General features: G+C 40.1%; 1 protein-coding gene across 2 annotated transcripts in view; it reads right to left on the bottom strand.

The window, feature by feature from the left end:
* The window catches only part of BTBD19 (BTB domain containing 19), a 55,172-nt gene extending 34,164 nt beyond the window's left edge, over positions 1 to 21,008 (bottom strand). Inside the window, exons 1-3 of one of the 2 annotated variants that reach the window (XM_087889657.1) lie at positions 20,078 to 21,008; positions 11,623 to 11,824; positions 9,025 to 9,078 (exon numbers count right to left, since the gene is read on the bottom strand). In XM_087889657.1, the coding sequence (XP_087745783.1) occupies positions 9,025 to 9,078; positions 11,623 to 11,824; positions 20,078 to 20,103 (282 nt within the window). In that variant the 5' untranslated portion in view covers positions 20,104 to 21,008. The remainder of the gene's footprint in view (positions 1 to 9,024; positions 9,079 to 11,622; positions 11,825 to 20,077) is intronic. The other variant, XM_034414968.3, reaches the window with a different exon arrangement.
* Between the last annotated feature and the right edge of the window lie 4,154 nt (positions 21,009 to 25,162).

A 25,162-nucleotide genomic window follows, 5' to 3' on the forward strand; every position in this document is an offset into this window, starting at 1 on the left:
GCAGCATTAGCTTCATCCAAAGCATAGAAGGGTTAGATTGATGTATAGATTAAATTGGGGCAGGGGGTGGGAAATGGAGGAGACAGGTTGGTTAGGAAGGTGCAAGTTACAGGTGAGACAGTTTGCAAGTATCCTAGCAATTAGTAGTTGTAATGCATCTGGTGAAATTGCAAAATCATATGCCTTCTGATAAAATGTATTGACTGGAAAAGGTACTACTACCAGATTCCTGAATTTTTTTACTATCAGGTAATATGGCTACTTATTGTGCTACATATGGGATTAGAAACTGCATTAATGTCAACCTCAGCATTTATGTTAAACCAAAGAAATGTTAGAAGTTTACTTAGATAACAGAACAATATTTAATTATTTTTGGCCCGCTATATTAAGTTTCACATAACAAAGGGTTAAACATTTTTAGGGCTCCAGAGGGACACAAGAAACTGAAAGATATAGAGAAAAACCTCAAGAACTATGTAAAGGCAGTAGAGGAAGACCTGCAGATAGTTTCTTTGTCAAAACATTTGCACATCTGCAAGAGTTTGGCTCTCACACCAGGGGTCACTTCCACCCTTGTCTGATCCACCAGAAGTTGTTAGCAACCCTGTCCCACTCACTCAGAGTCAAACTCAGATGTTGCTGGGAGACGTTGGGGGAGGGGGAATGAAAGCAGCATACATTCTCACCAATTCCCAGTGGGTCAGGTTGTAAATCAGTCAAGTCTAGTGTTAAAAATCAAAGGGCAAGAGGAACTCAGCCATCTCCCCAGAAAATTCACTGATGTTTTTGTTTCCTTGTTCCCTTGGGAGAATCTCACTTCCAGTGTAATTCAGTTCCATCTTTTAAAGACATTTTCTCCTTAAAGCAAGAGAACTGACTGTTGACTTGATGCTCTGGGACCATATGTTTGTTGTTCTAAGATCTGTGAAGGACAACAGCACTGATAGTATAGCTGGCACACAATGCTTTTCCTGTCCAATTCTTAGAAGAGCTATAGGAGCAAATGCACCACAGGGTTAAGAGATCTGATTTGATATCCTGTTGCACAGTTCACTAAATGTATTATCCTAGACTCTCTGCATTGGCAGGTAAGCTAATAGTATTTTACATCCCCAGAAACAGAACAATATTTCTAAGCCCATCATATGAGATAGTATACTTCCACCCTAGAAGTCTTTGGTTACAGGTAACAACTCCCATCACCTCCAGCCAGCATGATACTGGCCAACAAAATTTATAAGAATTTTAGCCTAATACATACCATCCTGCCCTATAGATTTATACTTTCTTTTCAGCTGGCCCTGAAAAATGGAACATGACTTCAAATTAGCTGGCAAGGATTTTTTTGCCTAATAAATTATGACCTATAAATGTGATTGATAATTGATTGATGCTTCAGTGCTGGTTCTTGTGATTTATTTAATGTATGATATTTTATTTGACTGGCTGGTCTCCTTTCTGTTGAAGAGCAATTGAAGTATTTGATTACGATAAACCCCAACCTGTTTCTCGTGTCCTTTACAAAGCACTCAGCAATGCTCAATGGCAGGACCAGCTGTTGGTATCATGCTATTCCAATTTTTATTAAACTGGTAGTAAAAAAAAATCAATATGTCCACAATTTGTTCTTTTACATTTAGAAACACTACATTGTCTTGCCAAAGTATATTCACTTATCTTCAGATAAGGATTCGCTTACTTATGTAGTTACAAAATGCTGAATCTATACAAAATGAGATAGAGTTGGAGTTTCTGGGAAACTTCAATCCCTCTGGAATTAAACAGACTGTGCAAACATTTCAGCTCTTGTTTATTTAACTCGGGGGTGGGGGAGTTTAAACTGGAAAGGTTGAATCAGAAAGAGATAAAGCTGCAGTGTGGTAATTGCTACCTGCTATTGGTATGGATATTTTGAAAACTATTTATAAGTGAAAGAAATTGAATTTTAAGAAGCAACATTTTTGAAAAGTATACATATGGGATATCCTGGAGCTAGAGTGGGCCACTTCTGGACACATTTACAATTAGAGAGTAGTCTGATAACGTATTTTAGCAGTATTTAAAGTGTTCACTTTATCAGATACAAGGAGTAGCTAAAATGATATAGGATTTAACTTGATACAATTGACAAACATGCCAGAATTTGCATAAACGAAATAATAGATAGACTTAAGTTTGACATCAGAACTCAGAACAAAGACAAAATAATAACAAAGCATTTTAATTTCTCCAGATGCTCCATACAGATCTCAAAACAACTACTATGGAACAAAAAAACTTCACCAACAATATTCAACAAGAGACTGCTAAACTCCTATACATCACATGGTTTAGGTTTTCTTAGACAATCTGGACAAACACAATAGGTTTTAATAATTAAATTACAATTGTTAATTGAAAAGGTATTTGCAATCTGATTCACCAATAACTCGCATGGACATAACCACAGTCTTCTTCCTCCTTCATCCCACTATCATTCTAATTTAAATTCTACTTATTTTAGCTATTCATTTCTGCTGTAGTTCACAAAAGCTGATGCCTTTTAATAAAATTGGTTTGCCTGAAAAGATGGCATCAGATTTCTTCTGATTTTGGCTACCACAAACCAACATGGCTCTTCTCCTGCAATTTTTTATAATTTTACTTTACAATTATCTAATTCTACTTTTGTCTCTCCTTGTTGCAGATTCTATTATCCCAATTTTTCTGTTCCCGCACAATTTTTAAAATATCTGCATTACAATATTGTGTAAAATCTTCAAGATTGTACCATCATATTTTCCAAACCTTTTTTTTCTTTTGTTTAATCTCCAAGAATTCCCACATTCTAGATACAATATTTCTTCCTAATTGCCAGGGTCATTAATTCCTTCTTAGTCAGACTTTGTGAACTGTCTTGTGTTGTATGGATGTGCTCATCCAAATGTAGTTTCCTGCTACTCCCACATTCTAAGATACTTGTATCAATTGGGAAACTCCTGATGGTCACATAAGGCTATTCTTGGATCACCAAGTCAGCAAGGAAATGACAGTTATGACAACTCCTCAGGGAACAGTGCCTAGGGCTAGACTTTTAAACCTGCTGGAGAACAGACGGATAAGCTTATGTCCGTAGCCAGCTGTCACTTCTCCCTTGTTTGTTTCCATGATTTTCCTTCTATTCTCTTCCTAAGAAAGAAAGTCCCTCCAAAAGCCACTAATTTGTGTTAATTAGTCAAGACCTAGTTCTCCCTCATCCAGCTTTCGCATCCTTTTATGAGTCCTTGTTGCTATGTTATTTCTGGGAACACTTGTTTACCCCTCTTCAGAGGACAGAGAAATTCTGAATAATCTGATGCTGTTACAGATTTGAGAAAATATGTCTAGATATATGTATGTATGTATGTATGTATGTATGTATGTATGTATGTATGTATGTATTTCTCTTTAGCCAGGTTCTTCCTACGTAAACCAAGATTTTTATGCAGCCCTAGTTCAGTGAAATCACAATCCACTAGTTTCTAGGCTTTTTTTCAGGCAGCCAGCAAACACTCTGCCGCCCATTGGGAGACTAAGGAGACTAAGATAGATCTATTCTTAGATAGATAGATCTAAGATAGATCTATCTTAGTCTCCTTAGTCTCCCAAGATAGATAGATCCTAAGATAGATCTATCTTAGTCTCCTTAGTCTCCCAATGGGCAGCAGAGAGCTTGCTGGCTGCCTGAAAAAAAGCCTAGAAACTAGTGGATTGTGATTTCACTGAACTAGGGCTGCATAAAAATCTTGGTTTACGTAGGAAGAAACTGGCTAAAGAGAAATACACATAAAGCCTACGAAAAGAAAACATACACACACACACACACACACACATACAAAAAATCAACTAACAATTAACACTGCCAGTTAAAGTACTATCTTTAGATGCATTTTCACATGTAAATATCTTCTTATTAATACATGCCATTTTTCTCAGCCTATGTATATTCTTACTTGTAATAACAAAGAAGTCCAGAATGTTTTATGTTTCCCCAGAAATCTCCACGAGAGTTAGTTTTAACACTAAGATATACGTAACATGTTGCTGTAATATATCTTAAGTAAAAAAAGGGAAATATATCCTTTATGTATATAAAAAGAGAGCTAACAGTCAAGAGTTCCATAGTGCCATCTCTAAGCACAATACACTGACATAGGACATACTGTAACTAATTTGAGCTAGAAGGGTAACTCCAGTGTATATTCTGCAATTCAATGCCAAGCAATTCAGAAACCATGGATTCCTATTCCCAGAATAGGTTTTTTTTTCTCCTTTCTGGTAGTTATTGAAAAGAGGATGGTTAATATAACTGTACAATCACTTGAACATGTATACTGGCAGGTTCACTTTATTAGCTGACATATTTTAAGCATCCTAGTTACCAGCTACTAATGTAGTAGCTGGAACAGAAAGCATAGAGAAAAGCAGGTAAGGAATACTGGGCTCTTATCTCAGAGTTCTTGCAAATGGAATTAATTTTTTTCACCTGCACATGAAATTGCACAATTCCATCTTATCTCTCAGAACTGGACAAGGGAAAAAGAATGAAGCACCAATGTCTTCAGGTAGCTTGAATTATATGTCCTAATAGTTGCTTTAGTACTTCAATATAGCACTATATATTCCTATTGGATGCCATAATTATCTGGAGTTGTTTGTTTAGTCCAATGGGATATTACTGTATTTTTCGGACTATAAGACGCTCTGGACTATAAGACGCACTTAGCTTTTGGGGAGGAAAACAAGAAAAAAAAATCTGCCTCTACCTCCCAACAATTTGCCTCCTTGCAGCAAACAGCAAACAGCCTGGTCAGCTTCAGCACAGCCTGATTTAACACGAGCAGCTGATTGGTGGTTGGATCGGCCTTCCAGAATACCACCTATCAGCTGTTCCAGGCTGCAGGGACTGCCGCTGCCATCTTTTGCCGCCTCTGTGTGCCCCATTTTTGGCCTCCACACATCCCGTTTTTGGCCCATTCCAGGCAGCAGGGATCACCGCCGCCGCCATCTATCCCCATCGCCTGGAATGGGCCAAAAATGGGATGCACAGATGCTGAAAATGGGATGCGCAGAGGCTGAAAATGGGGCGCGTGGAGGCGGCGATAGGCGGTAGTGGCAATGGGTGGCAGCAATTCCCGCAGCCTGGAACACCTGATAGGCAATATTCTGGAAGGCCGATCCAACCACCAATCAGCTGCTTGCACTAAATCAGGCTGTGCTGAAGCTGACCAGGCCGTTTGCTGTTTGTTGCAAGGAGGCAAAGGCCAAAGGATGGGGGCCAGCGGTGGGCGGGGCTTTGGCAACATTCGCTCTATAAGACGCACAGACATTTCCACCCACTTTTTGGGAAGGGGAAAGCATGTCTTATACACCGAAAAATACTGTAATTTTCTCCAGGTTTTTGCAAATGAGGGCATGAATTAATATGGTTTCTTTTTTCCCTCCTGCAGTAGTAGTTATATTGCCAGTATATGTTCACTTTTCATAAAAATGCATCTATAACTCTAGTTATACAGATGCATCTACTTTGTTCCCTTTAGCAGAACAAAACAGTAAAACACAGTATCAAAAAGGCACAATCTCACTACCATCCAATTTAAAATCACAATTAAACAGCCTCAGTAATCTAAATGGTCCATATGATTTATAAAACCCATAAAAACAAGATTAAATGCTTAATATCTTGCTGCATAAAAGTAATACTTAAAGCAGATTAACAAAGGCCCATAAGAAAGAAACATTTTTAATACCGGTATCTTTTAAAAATCTGCTCAAGGTATAGAACTGATGGAACCTGATTCCATAGAACTGGCACCAGATGAGAAAAAGCATGATGAGGTTAATATAAGAAAGACTGGTTCCCCCCCCCCTGACTAGACAATTGGGTCAACAAGGCATATGAGAACAAGCATTATTCCACTGTACAACACCCAATGAGTGAACACCAACAGATTAAAATTGATACTATGTGTGAATACTCAGCCCATGTATGATTTGGCAAAAAACCAAAAAACTCCCATCCCTGCTGTGCAGTAGCATCCCGCCTAATATCATTACATACAGCATAACTGTTTTCTTCTGAAGTTGCCCTATATGGGGGGGGTATCTTTTTCTGTGGTTAAAATGAGAAACAAGAACACTCAATGTGTGTAACCGTATCCCCACTGACCTTTGTTTGGTCTACTGAAAATGATGCTTAGGATGGAAAAGAACCAAATATAGAACACTGTAAAATATTCAAAGCAAACCATAACAACTGTTATGAAGGAGATGGATCAGTCTCTAAGAAAAGGCCAGTACTTAGAGCTTCCTTCAGATTACTCCCAGGAAAGTCTAAACCTCTGATATTAGATGCTAATTTAATGGGGGGGAGGGGGATTCCAATAGGCCGGAAGTGGAAGATCAAAGAGATGGCTAACTCACATGGGCTACATTTCATCTCTACGCATAATTCAATAAGTTTGTACAAACAAAAGAATCACAATTCCAGTAAATATAAATGTTATCAATGGAATTGTGTAAACGTGGGAAAGAAAAAGGAGAAAGGAAAAGGAAAAGAAGCCAATTGTCAAGTTGTCAGGAAACTGGCTAAATGCAGCTGAGGGTTTAAAAAAGAAGCTCTAGAACTAAACATTTGGAGGGAGAACATGGATTTTTGTCCAAAATAGAAGCAAACCAAATGGAGACACAAAGCCTTCATATAATAGGAATTAACCAAATTAGATTTGTCTAAATAGGACAGATTTAATGAAGTCATGAGAACAGAGTTCTACAATGTCAGCAGTTCCTGTGTTAAACAGCACCTGCCGTGCCAAAGCTCAGTGGTGCCATCAACAATGTGACAGTTGCTGTTGGTTTTATATAACTGATGCAAATCTGAAAGTACCCAATATGTGCTGCTTCCTCCAAGTCACCAACAGTTAATTTGTGTGTGTGCACATAATATAGAGGATTATCAGTTTCCAAAGTAGAATTTCTAATTTTCATTTAGATTATAGGAATTTCCTAATGCTGTTCCCACAGCAATTCCCCAGGTTCCTTGATATCAGTGACAAAAGCAATAGATTTTCAATACACAAAACTTTAAATAATTAACTCAGAGGTACTGAGTTTTGACAAATGGTATGTAAATTCCAATTAATGAAAAATCAACATATAATGAAGGCCCATCTTAAACTCCATCATTAGATCTGACATTTCTGCTTAATAGACCATATATATGACAATTTTTTACCTCTAAATGCAGTCCTTACTTGGCTACCACTTAATAAGAGGCCTTTCCCCATGCTGATGTAGAAAGTTAGCACCCACCCTTCTCCTAGAAGAATGAAATATTCTAGGAAATATTAAAAAGGCAGAATGTTATATTTTCCCTAAAGGAGAAAATGTTTCTAAAGACATAACTCAGAGCCTCAGCTCCCTGCTCCCCCAGCAGATATTTTGGTGCCAACCTATCTACAAGACAAAAGGCTGGGCCAGTTTATCTACAAAACAAAAGACCTTCACCCTCAGGACATAATGGGATTAGTCCTCTACCCATCTCACCACATGGCACCTGGGAAGATTGCATCACCCAGTAAGGTTCAACCAAGCCTGGGACTCAAGACAACCTATAAAGTTAACCCTGCATGGCCCCCTGGGAGTCTGACAACCAATCAGAATATATGTCCTTGCCACAGGAACAGGAAGCACGTTCAAAGCCCAAGAGAGGGTCTCTCTCTCTTTCTCTTTCTCTCTCTCTCTCTCTCTCTCCCCCCCCCCCGTCCTTGTCCCTCTCCTCTCTCTCCATGTGCTCAATTGCCCAGGACCTCAAACCACATGGTCCTGTCCATTATTAAACCATCTTTCCAAACAGCCTCCATGTTTGCAGTGTCTTTCTCCCCACTTGGAACTGAATCCAGATGGACATTTCTTCCAATATTGAGTAGAAGTGATATCCCCCTATCCTTTAGCTGGCAGAAAAGGATAACAGCGGGAAATTCCCACTGCCATGTCTGGCTTAGATTGCCTCTCTTTCAAGTCACTGCGATCATCTGTCCTCCTTGAGATAACAAGTGACAAAACCTGTCTTTGAATGACTTGAGAGTACCCTCGGAAGGTGCTAGAATATGGGACCCACCCATTGTGCTAAAGATAACTTAAGATTGCTCCACTCAATGCTCTGGGCATAAAAGATGAAAGGGGACAGAACTGTTCCTACCAGTACCAAATCTGAGCTGATAAAACTCAATCAGGAGATAAAACAAAAATGTTCCCATGACAGGTTTTTGCCACAATTGGGTTCAAGTGGGAAAAAGCTCTTAATTTAATTAAATCAGCTTGTTTTCCTACTGCTAGTAACTGCTATAATTATTTTCTTTCTGCCATTCACTTACAAAACTATAGAAATTTACTTAATATTTTCTTAGGCTTTCAAGAAGATAGCAGGATAACACACCTTGATAACAGACAAACTAAGGGAGAAAAGTAGCAGGACAGAACGTTTTGATTATGAACTGAATCAATATGTAGTTCTGTCCTGCCAATATCAATACTGTACTGCAGTGGTAGGATTCAGCCAGTTCTCTCCGGATCGCGCAAACTGGTAGTGGCGACTGTGGGAGGCTCTGCCCACCCACTCGGATGTAATGCACCACTACTGCACATGTGCAGAGGTGGCACGTGCACTCACATTTGCGAACAGGTAGGGAAGGTAAGTGAATCCCACCTCTGCTATATTGACAGGGTTTCTCTTTTATAGTGAGGAATAGTAGAAAGTCTTACCATTTTATTACTTTATTACTATATGGGCAGGGATCTCAGGAATTTGGGTTAAATGATCTGTAGTCCAATCTAGAATAGCAAAGTGTCTAAAATAATATAAGGATATAAAACTTGCAGTCTTTGAATAAAATAAGCCAGTATCTACTGCTTGCAATATATACCACTAACTACATTAGCACATACTTCCATAATCATAAAATCCTAAATCATTATTCATAAACTGCAGTGTGAGATCCTTACCTTTCTGAGGTCATTTAACCCATATTCAATGGATGAAGTCAAAACCTCAAGGGCCTGCAGATAAAACGAATAAGGCAAATATTTTGTAATAAGCCACATCTTTTATCTTGTCAAAGATAAAAAAATGTACCTAAACTTTTTTATTTTCTCACTTTCCAGGAGTATGAAACGTTTCTATGTGATTTCATCATGCTTTCAGCCTTTTTTAGTGTTTATTTTGATCTTCTCAGAAATGTTGTATATTGTTAACACAATATTCAGACTGATACCTTTAGGATTGTTGGAAGACATTATCCCTGCCCACTATGCATTCTTTCTAACTGTATGATCATTTTTTAAAGGAAGGGAAAGAAACCTGAAACTTTCATAATTCCTCAGCAATTAATATGCTGGCTTGATGGAAGCTGTAACTCAACAAAATATAATGAGACACAAATTGCCCATCTCTATTTTAAGATAACATCTGCAGATTTTAATTTGCATATTCATTCAGCTCCTCTAGTAAACAGAAAAAATGGTAGATGAAGCAGATTTAATGATACATTCTATTTTCTGATTTATGAAAGGATATTTGAATTTCTAGGGCCTTGGTGATTTCAAAAATGCATACTAATGACTGCATTCTGTAATTCTGGACAACTCACTCTGAAGATTCTTGTAGATACTGAAAACCAAGGGAAGGAAATCTGAGATAAAGAAAACTCTGTAAGGAGAATTGGTATACATTGAGATAATCATCTTGATACTACTTCTGTCACATATGCGGGAAAATGTATCTTTTTGTTTCCAATAAGTGAAACTAATCACTGTTAACAAAAGCAAAGAGAGAGATCCAGGATAATGAATCGGTTTTATATCCTCCACACATGTAAAAACAATATCTGCCCCAAACTCAACATCAATTCCATGGCCCCTATGGATGGTCATCTTCATCCAAAAAGGATTTTCTATTGCAGAAAAGTCCTCTATAAAAGTGGGCTTCCCAGATGACACAACTGATAGTGGGAAAGATAAAGTTGTTGTATTTCTGCAATTACACAGTACAAATGGAGAGACTAAACATTATTAATTAAATGCCATCTTAATAAGGAATTTCAGATTGACTGAGATCACAATGTCTCTGTATTCAAGAGACTTTCCCTCCATGCTAGTAAAGGAAAAGACAGTCTTATATACTGAATGTAGTTTTGAAACCCGTTATTCAAAAAATCGTTTTACTGCTTTCTTTTATCAGAACTGTGCTAGTGATTTTGGGGTGGCTGCCAACAACGTTAAATTAGCAAAAAGCTAAGCAACAAGACTTATTATCTGGAAGCTATTCAGAGTAGTTGCTTAAGCCAGCATTCCTGCAGAAACATCCTTCCTTCCCATCTTCAACCAGCTTCTCTATACTGCAGTGGTGATAGGATTTTAGAACTCAAGGTTCTGCTATTCAAGACTCCATGGAAAATATTTGCTTCAAATATTAAGAATTGTTAATATGAATATGGATAAAATTCAATGCAAACACTAATGCTTCTATCTTTCACATATAACTACCATAAAGGCTGCTTCCAGAACTGAGTCTTCATTCACATTATGTCATTGGAGGTTTTGTTGTTGTTGTTGTTTATGGAATTGCAATACAGATTGTACACAGCTTGTTCCTCCTAATTTTTATTTTATTTCATCACATTTGTATACTTTTTTTAAATAAAAAAAACACTAATTGCGGATACATTGTGTTACTTGCCATACATATAACAGAATTTTCTTTCTTTTTTGGGGGGGTGGTGGGGTGGAGGGACAGCCAATGAGAAAAGATAAGTAGATATGAGGTGATGAAATTGTATTTTGAAAGTCTAGAGCTGAAAAATATAACCATGTAGAAGCAAAAGCAAGAGTAAAAACTAAAAATGCTGAGCACGCAGATGTGTATGGCAAATCAGGGAAGTGTAAGTGTATAATTTCCATTAGGAAAAAAAAAATAAGAGAGATATAAAACTTGGCTGATAACTGAAATGAGAAAAGATTCTCTGCATGTTCAAAGAAAATATGGTAATGAATCATACATATTGCACATTACAAGTGCCATCTGGACACTTCAAGAATCTTAGTGCATTGAGCCATGAGCAACTGTATTAGCTGTCAATTCTGTGGATTAAAAGAGTTTATTGATCAGTTACTTACTTGGATATCTAGCTGATTTTTTCTAGGCCACTAATTCACCATGGCCTTTTTAAAATTATCATCTTCACATTAATTTTTCATTACCATCTGTTTACTACACACCTCACTGTCATACTGGAAAAATCTATACTGAAGGTGGGTTACCGAATTTTTTAAAAAATACTATAAAAACAGCAAATTCGTAATTAGAAAAGACTACATAGTATGAACAGATTTCCAAACTGCAGAATTAATCAAAATCAGGAAAAGAGAAAAAAACCCAAATGTTTTTATATGTCACTAAAAAGCTGATAAGATTTCAAAATTCATCTATTTCATCTTACAAACAAATTAAAAATACAGTACTAATAAAATTAGTACTGCTGACTAATTTTAATTATTCCTCCATCCATTTCCCTGGAAGCCCAACCCAGCCAGTAATATACTTACAGTAAGATTGTTGAGAGTTACACCATTGGTGTACAGGTACTCAATGATTGTAAGGAACACTTCTGGCTGTATGCGACTCAGGATCAGTGGGACTTGAATCTCATGGTTTAGCATTGCATGGAGAACTTGGCAGCGGGTGGAGAGTAGACAGCGATGGGCAAAGACTTTCTGCTTCTCTTTGCCAACCAGAAAAGTTACATCACTGTGGAAAGAGAGGCCACACAGATCTCAGTATAACTAGCAGAGTTTCCCATATAGATGGCTTAGCTTCTTAGCCTGCTGTCTTCTCATTTTTCTATAGATGCCTCCTTTTGAGAGCCAACATGAAGAATTCAGATGACCTTTGGAAAAGCAAGTCAAACCAAGGGCTAAACTACTAACTAAGAGCACATTGACACAAGGATGTATTTGAATGCAGTTCTAGATTTCTCTGATCCTGTAACATCAACAGTGTTTGACTGCTGAGTCTTGTTCTTTTATGTAATTAACTAACACTTTGGTCTTTCTCTTTTTTTTAATGATGACGCTTATGGCAATTTTAACCTGTTTCTCCATTTGCAGGGATTCATCTGACTATGCCTTCCATATCTTGGTCTTCAGGACTTTCAAGGAGAAAAATGGCTTAACATTTTTTTCAACACTTGATATAAACCATTAGTTTTGTGGGATTTTTGACCAATCAGAAAATATGTAGAAGAGTGAATAAGGAGAATCTCTGGAAACTATGATGCCTTGGACAGAAAGATAGTAAACTGAGAAAAGCCAATTTGATGTAATGGTGAAAATGCTAGCCTATAGTAGAAACCAGGAGCTTGTGAGTTCTAGTCCTGTCTTAGGTATGAAAGCCAGTTGGCTGACAGGGCAGTCACTCTCTCTCAGCCCAATTTACCTCATAAAGTTGTTGTGGGGAACAGACAAGGAAGGAGTATTATATATGTTCACTGTCTTGAGTTAAAATAATAAAGACTGGATTAAAAAATCTAAATAATAAATAAAAGAGGCAATTTTGTATCAGTTATTTCAGCTGGGGGTAAAAGTATAAGAAGAGAAAACAGAATCATAGCAGTCAATAGCTGGCTACATAGATGGGGTTGCAAGAAGCGTTTGCATTATAGGACCTGGGAAGAAAGTGTTTGCCAGATGCTTTATTACTCTCATCAAGGCACTAAACTAGAATAAAAGATGGAGGGCGGCAAAGCTAAAAACTGAATATCCAGTCAAAGATTGGGACCAAAAAACCAGAATACAATGGGAAAAACAGAAGGTCAGAACAGGGACTCAGAATTTGACAGGATCATAAACAATTCAACAGCAAAGCATGAGCATAAACAGGGAGAAATAGACAATTTACCTTCTCTCAGGTAGATAAATATGATGTGACAGATATAATTAAAACTTGATGGGATGATACTCATGATTGATATATAGTACTGGAAGGGTAGAATTTACTCAAAAGGAGAAGTGCAACAGAAGGAATGGAGTGTTTACTGAATATAAGGGAAAAAAATCAGAAATAAAAAAATCAGAGTATATAACACCTTGCTGAAAGTGTGGATTTATTGAAAAAGTAAAAGGTGAGAAAAAAACAAAAGTGATAGTGGGAGTTTATTATTCACTGCCTGGACAGTCAAAAGACACAAATAAAATGCCTCACTTTCAAAGAGACATGCATCAGTGATAATGAGGATTCTAATTTTTTTTATATCTTCTGGGAATCTATCTCTGCCAAGAGTCAAAGTTCCAAGAAATTTTTCTTTCCTATTATTGACAACTTCATTTGTCAGGAGGTAGATGAAAGAACATGAGGATCTAGTATTCTCAACCTAATCCTTACCAGCAAAGAGGAATTGGTTAAAATTGAAGATGACATCTTTGAAAAAATGATCATATTATACTCAAATTTAGAGACCAACTTGAGAAGAAACACATTTCCTATTCTCCATCAGATAACAAATTTATTGGACTAGTCATATTGCCTTCAACAAAAAGTAGTAAGAGAATACCCAATGATGAATAAATTAGCATGTGGGAATGGATGTATATAACAAGGTCAGAACACACTGCAAGCAGACAAAATAAAAACAAGGCAATAACCTCACTAATTTAATAAGTAGAGCCTCATGTACTGACTTCTGCTTTCCAAGCAGTTGCAGATCAGGCAGTTATATATTTCAAGATCATTAAATTCAAATGATCTGTTGCACCAGATTATAAAGAACATGTAATCTGATATTCCTACCAGATTATGTAGTGACAAAGCACTCTGTAAAGGTAACTACAGGAGTATCTTCGGTAACTTATTTGGCATTCACTTTATATTTCATTATCTAATGACTTTCTCACTTTTGGAGGCCAAAAAATGGAGTGTTTTTAATTTTTCTAGGAAATGAAACATCACTCAATCAAGACAATTATCTTAATTCCTAGCTGCACCAGATCAATAGCTATTGTAGAATAATGTAAATCAGCCAAGAGTTATCTACATTTTATTGGAGTCTTCATTTACCCAATTTCACACATATTAAAATTGGACAAGCTTTCTATAGGGAGCAAGACTGAACAAGTTTATTTTTCAATTTAAAATGGGGGGGGGATGTACTTTCCTTTTGAGGATGCAGAACCCAAACATATATATTAAAAATAATAAAGGAGAGAGAGCAAGTAGCCTTGCTAATATGTATTAGTTTACATTGTTGGAAACATCTAACATTCAAACAAGTTTACTAGTTATTACTATATTGCACTTTATATTGATATTGATATTGATATTGTTTCCTGATTGCTTATTTGGACCCTATGGCTATCATTAAGTGTTGTACCTTATGATTCTTGATGAACGTATCTTTTCTTTTATGTACATTGAGAGCATATGCACCAAGATAAATTCCTTGTGTGTCCAATCACACTTGGCCAATAAAAATTCTATTCTATTCTATTCATTAATTTATTTGACATATGGCACCTATATTGTACTGTAATTTATGAAGTCACAGACACTATCTACTACGTGTGATACTCACAGAGCTATACTCCATTCAGCATTGTTGTTCACAATGAGTATGCATTTTCTCACTGCTAATATATTGCAACTCAGCATGTTAGAAAATGCAGTTTCTTTTCAACAAAGTTAGCTATAATATGATTTCTTAATAAATATTTGTGGTTTATAGAAATGAGCCTTGTATTCTATGCCAGCTTTCCCTGGGAAAGGCAACTTGGATTGTTTGTGTTACATAGTCAATGAAAGCTATATCACCAGATTAGATAACATATAACACAAACAATATTAAATATCCTCATATAGAGGATAATTGATAACTGAAGAGCAGACAGTGCAATCTGAGCATTGCATCAGCAGCACCATTTGGAATATAGTTAGAAAATATGGATCACGATAGCTCAAAAAAGCAAGACAAAATACTTTCGATATGGAAAATGTGGAAGGGAACATTCAATATATGTTCTAGCATTAGCAGTTGGTTCTCATCAATATTAATCATCATTCTCTTGAATGCTTTAAATAGATTGAATATCTTGAAAACAACTGCCTTCTTAAAACTTTTACTAGGTCACAGTTTTGGCGTTTGATTTTGCCACAGACTGGTGATTCATTCTTCTGTTGGATTGTACAGCGTGCATGGCTGATCCTGTTGTATACACTGTGAAAGAGAGAAACAGGAAGTTCAGCTACTTAACTTTTAACTCAAATCTAGGTCTAGTTATAAGCCTCTTAGCTTATAGAGACAATTGGCTGTCTAGGCTGTTGTTATGATATGACTTTAATTCCACATCTAACAAATTAGGGTTGATAACATTAATCACACAATGATATTACCAATATGCAATATATTACAAAATAATCACAAAAGATTTTGGGTCAATGATTTTGGGTCCATAATATATCATTTATTTTTCCCTTTGAATTTTGTATCTTTACTTTGCTTTACTTTTATTTGATTTGTATACCGCCCTACTCCCGAAGGACTCAGGGTGGTGAACAGCCAACAATAAAATACATACATACAAAATTTAAAAACAGAGATAAAATCGAATTAAATAATTTGGCCCAGACAGATTAAAACCCAAATCAATTTAAAACAGATTTAAACTTTGAAGATTAAAAGATATTAAAAATATTAAAATATTAAAATTGTTTAAAAAGAGGGAGAAAGTTAGGCCAGGCCCGCCTGGTGAAATAAAAAGGTCTTTAGAGCGCAGCGGGAGGTCCGCAGATCTGGGATCCTCCGTGTCTCCGGGGGGAGCTCGTTCCAGATAGTAGGTGCCCCCACAGAGAAGGCTCTCCCCCTGGGGGCCGCCAGTCGACATTGTTTGGCTGACGGCACCCGGAGGAGCCCCTCTCTATGAAAGCGTATCGGCCGGTGGGAGGCTATTAGTGGTAGTAGGCGGTCCCGCAAGTACCCAGGTCCTGAGCCATGGAGCGCTTTAAAAGTGGTAACCAAAACCTTGAAGCGCACCCGGAAGACCAGTGGGAGCCAGTGCAGCTCGTGCAGGAGGGGTGTTACATGGGAGCGCCATGTCGTTCCCATTACCACCCGCGCGGCTGCACTCTGCCCCAGTTGGAGCCTCCGGATGCTCCTCAAGGGGAGCCCCATGTAGAGAGCGTTACAATAGTCCAGGCAGGAGGTGACGAGGGCATGAGTGACCGTGCGTAAGGAGTCCCGATCCAGAAAGGGACGCAACTGGCGAATCAGGCGAACCTGATGAAAAATCTTCCTGGTCACGGCCGTCAAGTGCTCTTCTAAAGACAGCCGTGAATCCAGGAGGATGCCCAAGTTGCGCGTCCTCTCCGTGGGGGCCAATAATTTGCCCCCAATAGTCAGTGATGGCACCAACTGACTATATCGGGACGTTGGAAACCACAGCCATTCGGTCTTGGATGGGTTGAGCCTGAGCCTATTCCTCCCCATCCAGATCCGCACAGCCTCCAGGCACCGGGACATCACTTCAAGGGCATCGTTGGGGTGGTCTGGGGTGGAGATGTACAGCTGGTTGTCGTCAGCGTACTGGTGGTACTTCACCCCGAAACCACGGATGATCTCGCCCAGCGGCTTCACATAAATGTTGAACAGGAGGGGCGAGAGGACCGACCCTTGCGGCACCCCACATATGAGGGGCCTCGGGGTCGACCTCTGCCCCCATCAACACAGACTGCGACCGGTCAGAGAGAAAGGAGGAGAACCACTGCAACACAGTGCCTCCCACCCCTAACTCTTCCAACCGGTGCAGCATGATACCATGGTCGATGGTATCAAAAGCCGCTGAGAGATCTAACAGGATCAGGACACAGGAGCACCCCCTGTCCCTAGCCCTCCAGAGATCATCTACCAACGCGACCAATGCCGTTTCCGTGCTGTACCCGGGCCTGAAGCCCGACTGGAACGGATCCAGATACGTCGTTTCATCCAGGTGCTGGGGGAGCTGTTGTGCAACCACACTCTCAACAACCTTCGCCACAAAGCGAAGGTTGGAGACCGGACGATAGTTTACCAACATTGCCGGGTCCAGGGAAGGCTTCTTGAGGAGTGGCCTCACCACCGCCTCTTTCAAGGCGGCAGGAAAGTCACCCTCACCCAACGAAGCATTTATAATCCCCTGGAGCCAGCCTCGTGTCACTTCCCGGGAAGCCAGCACTAACCAAGAAGGACACGGGTCCAATAAACAAGTGGTCGCGTTCAGTCTGCCCAGAATCCTGTCCACGTCCTCAGGGGTCACAGGATCAAACTTATCCCAGATAACATTCTCAAGACCTGCCCCAGTCCCTCCCCCTGAGACTACCCAGTCAGTGTCCAGATCGTCCCGAATCTGAGTGATTTTGTCATACAGATACTGAGCAAAATCGTCGGCTCTACCCTCCAAGGGGTCCTCCCGCACTTCCTGGTGGAGCAGGGAGCGGGTCACCCTAAAGAGGGCAGCCGGGCAGTTATCTGATGATGCAATATGAGCAGCAAAATAACTACATTTCGCTGCTTTTATCGCCACTAGGTAATTCCTAATATGGGATCTTACTAGTGTCCGGTCAGATTCAGAAAGACTGGCCCTCCAATTACTCTCTAGGCGTCTTTTCCGGTGCTTCAACTCCCTCAGCTCCTCGGAGAACCAAGGAGCCAATTGAGATCGGCGCCGGGTCAGAGGCCGCAAAGGCACAACCCGATCCAGAGCTCCAGCAGCTGCCCTATCCCAGGCGGCCACTAGGTCTCCAGTCGAGGCGTGTGCCAGAGCCTCAGGAAATGGCCCAAGCTCCATCTGGAACCTATCAGGTTCCATCAGGCGCCTGGGGCGGAACCATCTTACCGGCTCCGGCTCCCTGCGGCGGGGTGCAGCAGTTCGAAGGTCGAGACGAAGGAGAGAGTGATCTGACCATGACAAGGACTCGGTGACTATATCCCCTATCTCAAGATCACTCAAAATCAAATCACATTCTGGCATAGTCAAGATTAAAATATGTTACAGTATACTAAGCACAGGGGTGAAATCTAGCAGGTTCTGGAAAACTGGTAGTGGAAATTTTGAGCAGTTCGGAGAACCGGTAGCGGAAATTTTGAGTAATTCGGAGAACTGGCAAATACCACCTCTGGCTGGCCCCAGAGTGGGATGGGAATGGAGATTTTGCAATATCCTTCCCCTAGAGTGGGCTGGGAATGGAGATTTTACAGTATCCTTCCCCTGCCATGCCCACCAAGCCACGCCCACCAAGCCACACCATGCCCATCAAGCCACGCTCACAGAACCGGTAGTAAAAAAATTTGGATTTCACCACTAAGCACAATAAATACTCTACATGATTTGCTTCATCATGAATTATTAAATAAACTACAACCATAGTAGCTAGGTTTATAGTATACAATATTGTGTATTTTCTCTATTCTAAATGGCCGACTTGTTCACCCTGATTGCTGAAAAAGCCTGCTACTTAAGAGTAAGGCATATAAATGATCTGTGGATACTAACATTGTAATTCAAATTCCCGTTTAAGAAAAATGTATTGGCTGGTTTTGTCAAATCTTGATACTATAATTATAGGTGTCTGTTTCCAATGGCAATTACATCAAAATGACAACATGTGCATCATCAAAATGTCACCCTTTTATATTTTACCTCAAGTACCTAAGAAACCAACAGTTTGTCACATTAGAAGGCACATTTTGCCACTTACCCTTTTCGCACAAACATTTGTGGTTATAGACATTTTCTTTCCTCTCAAGAACAAGTGCAGTGAATAGATTATAAGAGGGGTTTACAAATTTAACACACCGTGGTTAAATTGACTTGAAATAATTATCTAGGACAAAGTAGTAACAACAATACTTGAGAGCTAATTCTCATATTTTAGTTGTCAATGCACAATAAATTCATGTAACTGTGCATCGAATCCAGTGGTGAAATCCAACAGGTTCTGACAGAGGAACTGGTAGCAGAAATTTTGAGCAGTTTGGAGAACCGGTAGTGGAAATTTTGACTAGTTCGGAGAACCGGCAAATACCACCTCTGGCTGGCCCCAGAGAGGGGTGGGAATGGAGATTTTGCAATATCCTTCCCCCAGGAGTGGGGAGAGAATGGGGATTTTGCAGTATCCTTCCCCTGGAGTGGGGAGGGAATGGAGATTTTGCAGTATCCTTCCCCTGCCACGCCCACCAAGCCACACCATGTCCACCAAGCCACGCCCACAGAACCGGTAGTAAAAAAAAATTGGATTTCACCACTGATCGAATCATTCATGCTGCATTTCCACTTCTGGACTACTACAACACCTTCTACATGGGGCTACCTTTGAAGAGGATTCAGAAGCTAATGCTGGCGCAGAAGGCAACTCTGTGGACTGTTTTAGGGGCCATTAGCGTGGCCCATGTATTACCATTGTTGCATGAGCTGCACTGGTTGCCCGTTGCTTCGGGGTCCAATTCAAGCTGCTGGTTATTACTAAAAAACCCTTTATTGCACAGGTCTGAGTTACTTGAGGAACCATTTCACTCCAATGGGATGGGCTTGCCTGACCCATTCTGGCAGAAGGGACACGCTGCAGATCCCCCATCAGTCAAGGTATTCCACCTGGTGGGTTGGGAAAAGAGCCTTTTCTTCTATGGCTCCTGCCGTCTGGAACACTGCGCCCCTTTAGGTAAGATCTGCACCTCCTGGCCTTCCGTAGGGGCCTCAAAAATCTGGCTCTGGCAATTGGCATGCCCTCCCCACCCCCATGGGAGCGTGACATACTGGAGTGGTTACTGGACTACAGAAGTTTCCGCCTTCATCCTGCTTATATCTTGCTCCCATCCTTGCTATCTTTGTTAATTTTAATGTGAATATTTATGATCCTAATATTTTAATGTTTTACCTTGTTGCTTTTACTCTGTTGTAAACCACTTAAGAGTCACCTCTGGGCAAGATGTATGGCATATAAATGTAATAAATAAAAAATAAAAAATTTCACAATGCATACCTGTAAAGAGAGACTTTCGTTGTCATTTCTCACAATAGTCTTCAAAACAGATGATCCAAATCTTTCTGCATCTATCTTTCTATCTACAGGACAACTCTTTCAAAACAGTCATGTGACTCACTCTTTCCCTTCCATTCTTACAACTAGAAAGATTACAGAATCAAGGCTCGTTTGAAAGGAGGGCTTCCATTTCTTGCAAACAGTCGTTTATTTTTTAGTAAAATCTTTGATGAAAGCTAAAGGCTTTCATCAAAGCAGGGCCCAAAGAAAAGAAGACCACAACGCCTTTGTATGCATTTTTACTGCAAACCCAAAAAATTTTTTTTTATAAACTGAAGCCACACAGGCCGGAAAGAAACTCTCTGTCAAATCAGACACGTAGTTGCGATCTGGGGAAATTCAAAGGACCGAGCACATTTACCGAGCGTGCGAAGTTCAGGGAAACGATTTAAAATCACACAAAATCCGTCTCTTGTTTCTTTGTGATACTGTAGTGAACTTTTCCAGCAAGCCTCGTGGAATGGGCTTGACTGCCTTCCCAGTCACGTGATCGTCCCGGCCCGTTCTTCGGGCTGATTCCCACAGCAGGCAGGCAGATTGGCTGGCACGCTTACCTGAACTGGGGGTTGTTGATGAGAGTCTTGAGGGCGGCAGCAAAAGCAGATGGATCCCCCAGCAGGAGAACCGAGCCAGAGGCAGCGGCCATAAGTCGGCCCTGGCAGGGAAGGGCAACCAAACAGAGGGGCTTTGCCCGAGTTTCCTTGGCTTATTGCTTGCAATCGCGGTGATACTGAGAAACGACACGGCTGCCTGGAGCCTCAGCGGCAAGGCAGGAATGCAGAGAAAGGCCAAAGAAGTCGAAAGCAAGACTTTGGTTGCTAAGCAACAGGCAGCTGCCAAGGCCCTAATATCCAGCTGTTGTGGGAGGGACCACAAAAATATAGAAGAAAAAGGCTTTTGCAGAAACCGGGAGCCCCAAGAGAGAAATCATCCAGCCAGGGGTCTGGATTGTTGTAAAGAAAACAAACAGGCTTTTCTCCTTACTTGGGGAAATTGCATGTGTGGGTTTTGTGCTTGAAGCCAGCTCAATGTTTGGAAAAAGCTCATGCTTGGAACTGAGATGTCATCTAACTGCCAACTATTCTTTTAATAAAATTAAAACAATACTTCTCTGTACATGGAATGTGATGGAATTCCTGCTAAGGAATTTTCATATTGTGATTAGATTAGATGCCATCAAGACAATGTTGACTCCTAGCAACCACATAGATCATGAGTGTCAAACTCACGTCACGTCATTATGTGGTCACGTGACGTATAACAACTTTTTTCCCCTTGGCTAAACCGGGTGTGGGCGTGGCCAGCACATGACACATTCAGCCCACGGGTCACGAGTATGACACCCCTGACATAGATGATGATCTGAGCCTTCAGCTCTTTCAAAAGTGCACTCATTGCCATTGTAACTGTGCTTGCTCCATGTCATCCTCCTCTTCTCTTTCTTTCCAACTTTTCCACCATTCGAACATTTTCCAATGTTCCAAAACTAGGGCATTGCATAATGTGTGCAAAGTAGGATAATTTAAGCCTGTACCTCAAGTAAGAGTTCTGGGTGCCACTGGTTTGTTTACATGGCTGTTCACAATATTCTCAAGTATCTTCTTCAACATCAAAGGGCACATTATACATCTATGTGCAAGTTAGGTCATGTTCGTGCAGATCAATTTTGGGAATGATAATATAATGCCAATTTGGGAATGACTCCAAATGCAACAACCTCATTCATCCCTTTACTCTGTGGTAGCCCGACAAATGCAGAAATGTGAAAGAACTATTATGAGAAAGCAAGTGTTTAGAATAAAGGAACATGATGAAGGTGTTTATTATCCAGAGGAGATATTTTGGTAGACAGCTTTCCATGATGATTTCCAACTAACGCTGACTGATCTGGAAGAGTCTGACTGGTACTCAGATGAGAGATAGCCATGAATCCCTGGGTTGTAACTTAAATTGGGAAGTTTTAAATAATCTTGAAAAAAGTAGTGACAAACCAATTCCATTTCACTGCCAAGGAAACGGCATGATTACGTTTGAGAAATCTCCAAGGGTTGATTTGTGTCTTCTAAGTATACTGGACTTCAATCTACACAATAGCTTTTGGCAATGCTAGTTAGGGATTGTGGGAATTGAAGTTAACACACTTGGAAGGTTTGTATTGGGATGGACAGACACAGCAAACCATCTGTTTTCCCAAATATTAGTGCTTTCATAACCTAAGTGATGTTATTGCTTCTTCTGTGTTAGGATCCCATGCTGCTGAACTAATTGAGGATAAATTACTTATAAGCATACATTACAACATAAAGTTTCTGCTACTTACAACATGTTTACCATTCACATTCTAGTGCCAGCTGCTTAAAGAAAGCTGGAGCAGATTGCCTATGAGGAAAGGTTGCAACACTTGGGATTTTTAATCTCAGTCAGGTGAACATAAGGAAACATGATTGAAGCGTACCATGCAAGGTGTGGATAAAATGGACAAAGAGAAGCTCCTTTCCTTTTTCCAAAATACTAGAGCAAGAAGTTGCCCAATGAAATTGAATACTGGAAGAACTAGAATAGACAAAAGGATTTTTTTTATATATAATGCATAATTAAACTTTGGAATCCATTGGCATATGATGTGGTGCTGGCTAGCAGCTTGGCTGGCTTCAAAAACAGGTTGGACTAATTCATGGAAATTATGAAGATCAAAAGCTAATAGCTTTCATGGCAATACAAACCCTCCAATGACTGCCTCTGAAGACCATCTGGTGGGAGACTACTAGGATTCTTTGGCCACTATGAGAACAGACTGCTGGACCAGATGGGCTAGGGCAGTGATGGCTAACCTTTTTGCCATCGTGTGCCAAAAGCAGGGGTAGTACCGGGGAGGGGGGGCAGTCGCACACCCGCGTGCCCACATCCATAATTCAATGCATCCTCTGGAGCCTGGGGAGGGCAAAAATGGTCTTCCCCACCCCCTTCTGGAGGCCCATTTCCTGACTTCCATAGGGACCGGAAGGCCCGTTTTTCACCCTTCCCAGGCTCCAGAGGCTTTCTAGGAGCCTGGGGAGGGCAAAAATGGCCTTCCCCACACCCCAGAGGCCCTTCAGAGGCCGGAAACGGCCCGTTTCCCCACTTCTGGTGGGACCGGGAGACCCGAAAATCAGCTGGCCAGCGCGTGCATGTATGTTGGAACTGAGCTAGGGCAACACTTGCGTGCCCATAGATATGGCTCCACGTGCCACCTGTGGCATGCGTGCCATAGGTTCGCCATCACGGGGCTAGGGATTTATTGCAGCAGGTCTGTTCTTGAGTTCTTTTCTCCTTATAAAAATTACAACTGGTAGGATCGTGAATAAATATCCTTGTTAAACAACATTGCTCATCTCATTTCCAGTTTGCTGCTCACTTCAATGTACTGTGCAGAATAAAACACCATCTTATGAAACTACCTCTGATAATTGTATGAATTTCCAGTAGGTTGTTTCCCTTAATCTCTGCTCACTGGAAAATGCCTTGGCTTATTCCAACTATGAAAGTAAACCGATCTGGTGGAATTTAGCCAACAGCCAGATGAAAGTCATATGAGAATATATTATTACAGTTCTTTGCTTCTTTGTAATCTAACCCTCTCCTTGGTTAGCTAAAGACCTGTCATGCACTGGCTTTGTATTTGAAAAAATATAAGACTGAGCAAGCTCTCCTGTTACTGACAACTCCTTAATTAAACTTCACATTTTACTTGCCTTTAGTTGATTCTGTTGGCTAATCAAATCCCAATTAAAAGACAATTTTTCCCAAGAGCAAGCTGTACAATGCAATTCAATAAATACAACTGTACCTGGTAATTAAATGCTAACACCTGTCAAAATGAGTTTCTTATGTTTGTGAAGAAATCAGTTCAGATTAATTGGAAAGAATTACATGATCATAGTTAGATGCACACACCCTGCCATCCTTGCATTTCTTTTGTCTAAAAAGAAATATCCAGGAAACATTTTGAAATATCAAATCACTGTCAGCGTACCTGTCTAGTACAATAATGGCTGAAAACTGGCTCTGCTAAAAGAGGGTAGCAACCAAAGATACTACTGGAATACTTTATGTAGTAAGCAGCAAGCAGTAATCACGGAGTTAGCCTTGTATTTTGAATACATACATGTTGAACTATATGTCAGTTGCAAACATTTGTAGTGAAATCTTGATGTTTCATTCCTTAATGAAAGCTATGCTGTCATATTTGTTTCCAGATCTGTTCAACTTAGAAGAAAGAACTGTTGCAGAAACAGAATACCAAACTCTTCCTTGGCCTATTGCTACCAGAATAAGAGTTTGACGGTACCTTGGAGGTTTTCTAGTCTAAATCCCTGTTCAAGCAGGAGACCCTATCCCATTCTAGACAAATGGCTGTCCAATCTCTTCTTAAAAACATCCACTGATGGAGCACCCACAACTTCTGAAGGCAAATTGAGTCACTGAGGGCAGGAAATTTCTCCTTATTTCTGGGCTGGTTCTCTCCTTGGTTAGCTTCCATCCATTGCTTTTTGTGCTGCCTTCAGGTGCTTTGCAAAATACCGTGTTTCCCCAAAAATAAGACCCTGTCTTATATTTGTTTGTACCCCAAAATAAGCACTTGGCCTTATTTTCGGGGAGGTCTTGTTATTTTGGGATGTGTGGAGCAAGATGGGGCTCCTCTTGCAGTCTTACCTGATTTCCAGCTCTATGTTTAAATATGTTCGGGGAGGGCTTATTTTTGGGGAGAGGCTTATTTTAGCACATGCGCTCAAAAGCCCAATTGGGCTTATTATCAGGGGATGTCTTATTTTCGGGGAAATAGGGTTGGTTATCTCCCTCTTCTTCATGGCAGCCCTTTAGATATTGGAACAGTGATGGAACACTGCTATCATGTTACCCCAGTCCATCTTTTCATTAAATTAGACATACCCATTCCCTGCAACCACTCTTCGTATAATTTAGCCTCCAGTCCACTAATCATCTTTGTTGCTCTTCTCTGCACTTATTTTAGAATCTCAATGTCTT

Source organism: Pantherophis guttatus, chromosome 3 (genome assembly GCF_059756535.1).
Source record: "Pantherophis guttatus breed Tessera chromosome 3, ASM5975653v1, whole genome shotgun sequence".
NCBI lineage: Eukaryota > Metazoa > Chordata > Lepidosauria > Squamata > Colubridae > Pantherophis > Pantherophis guttatus.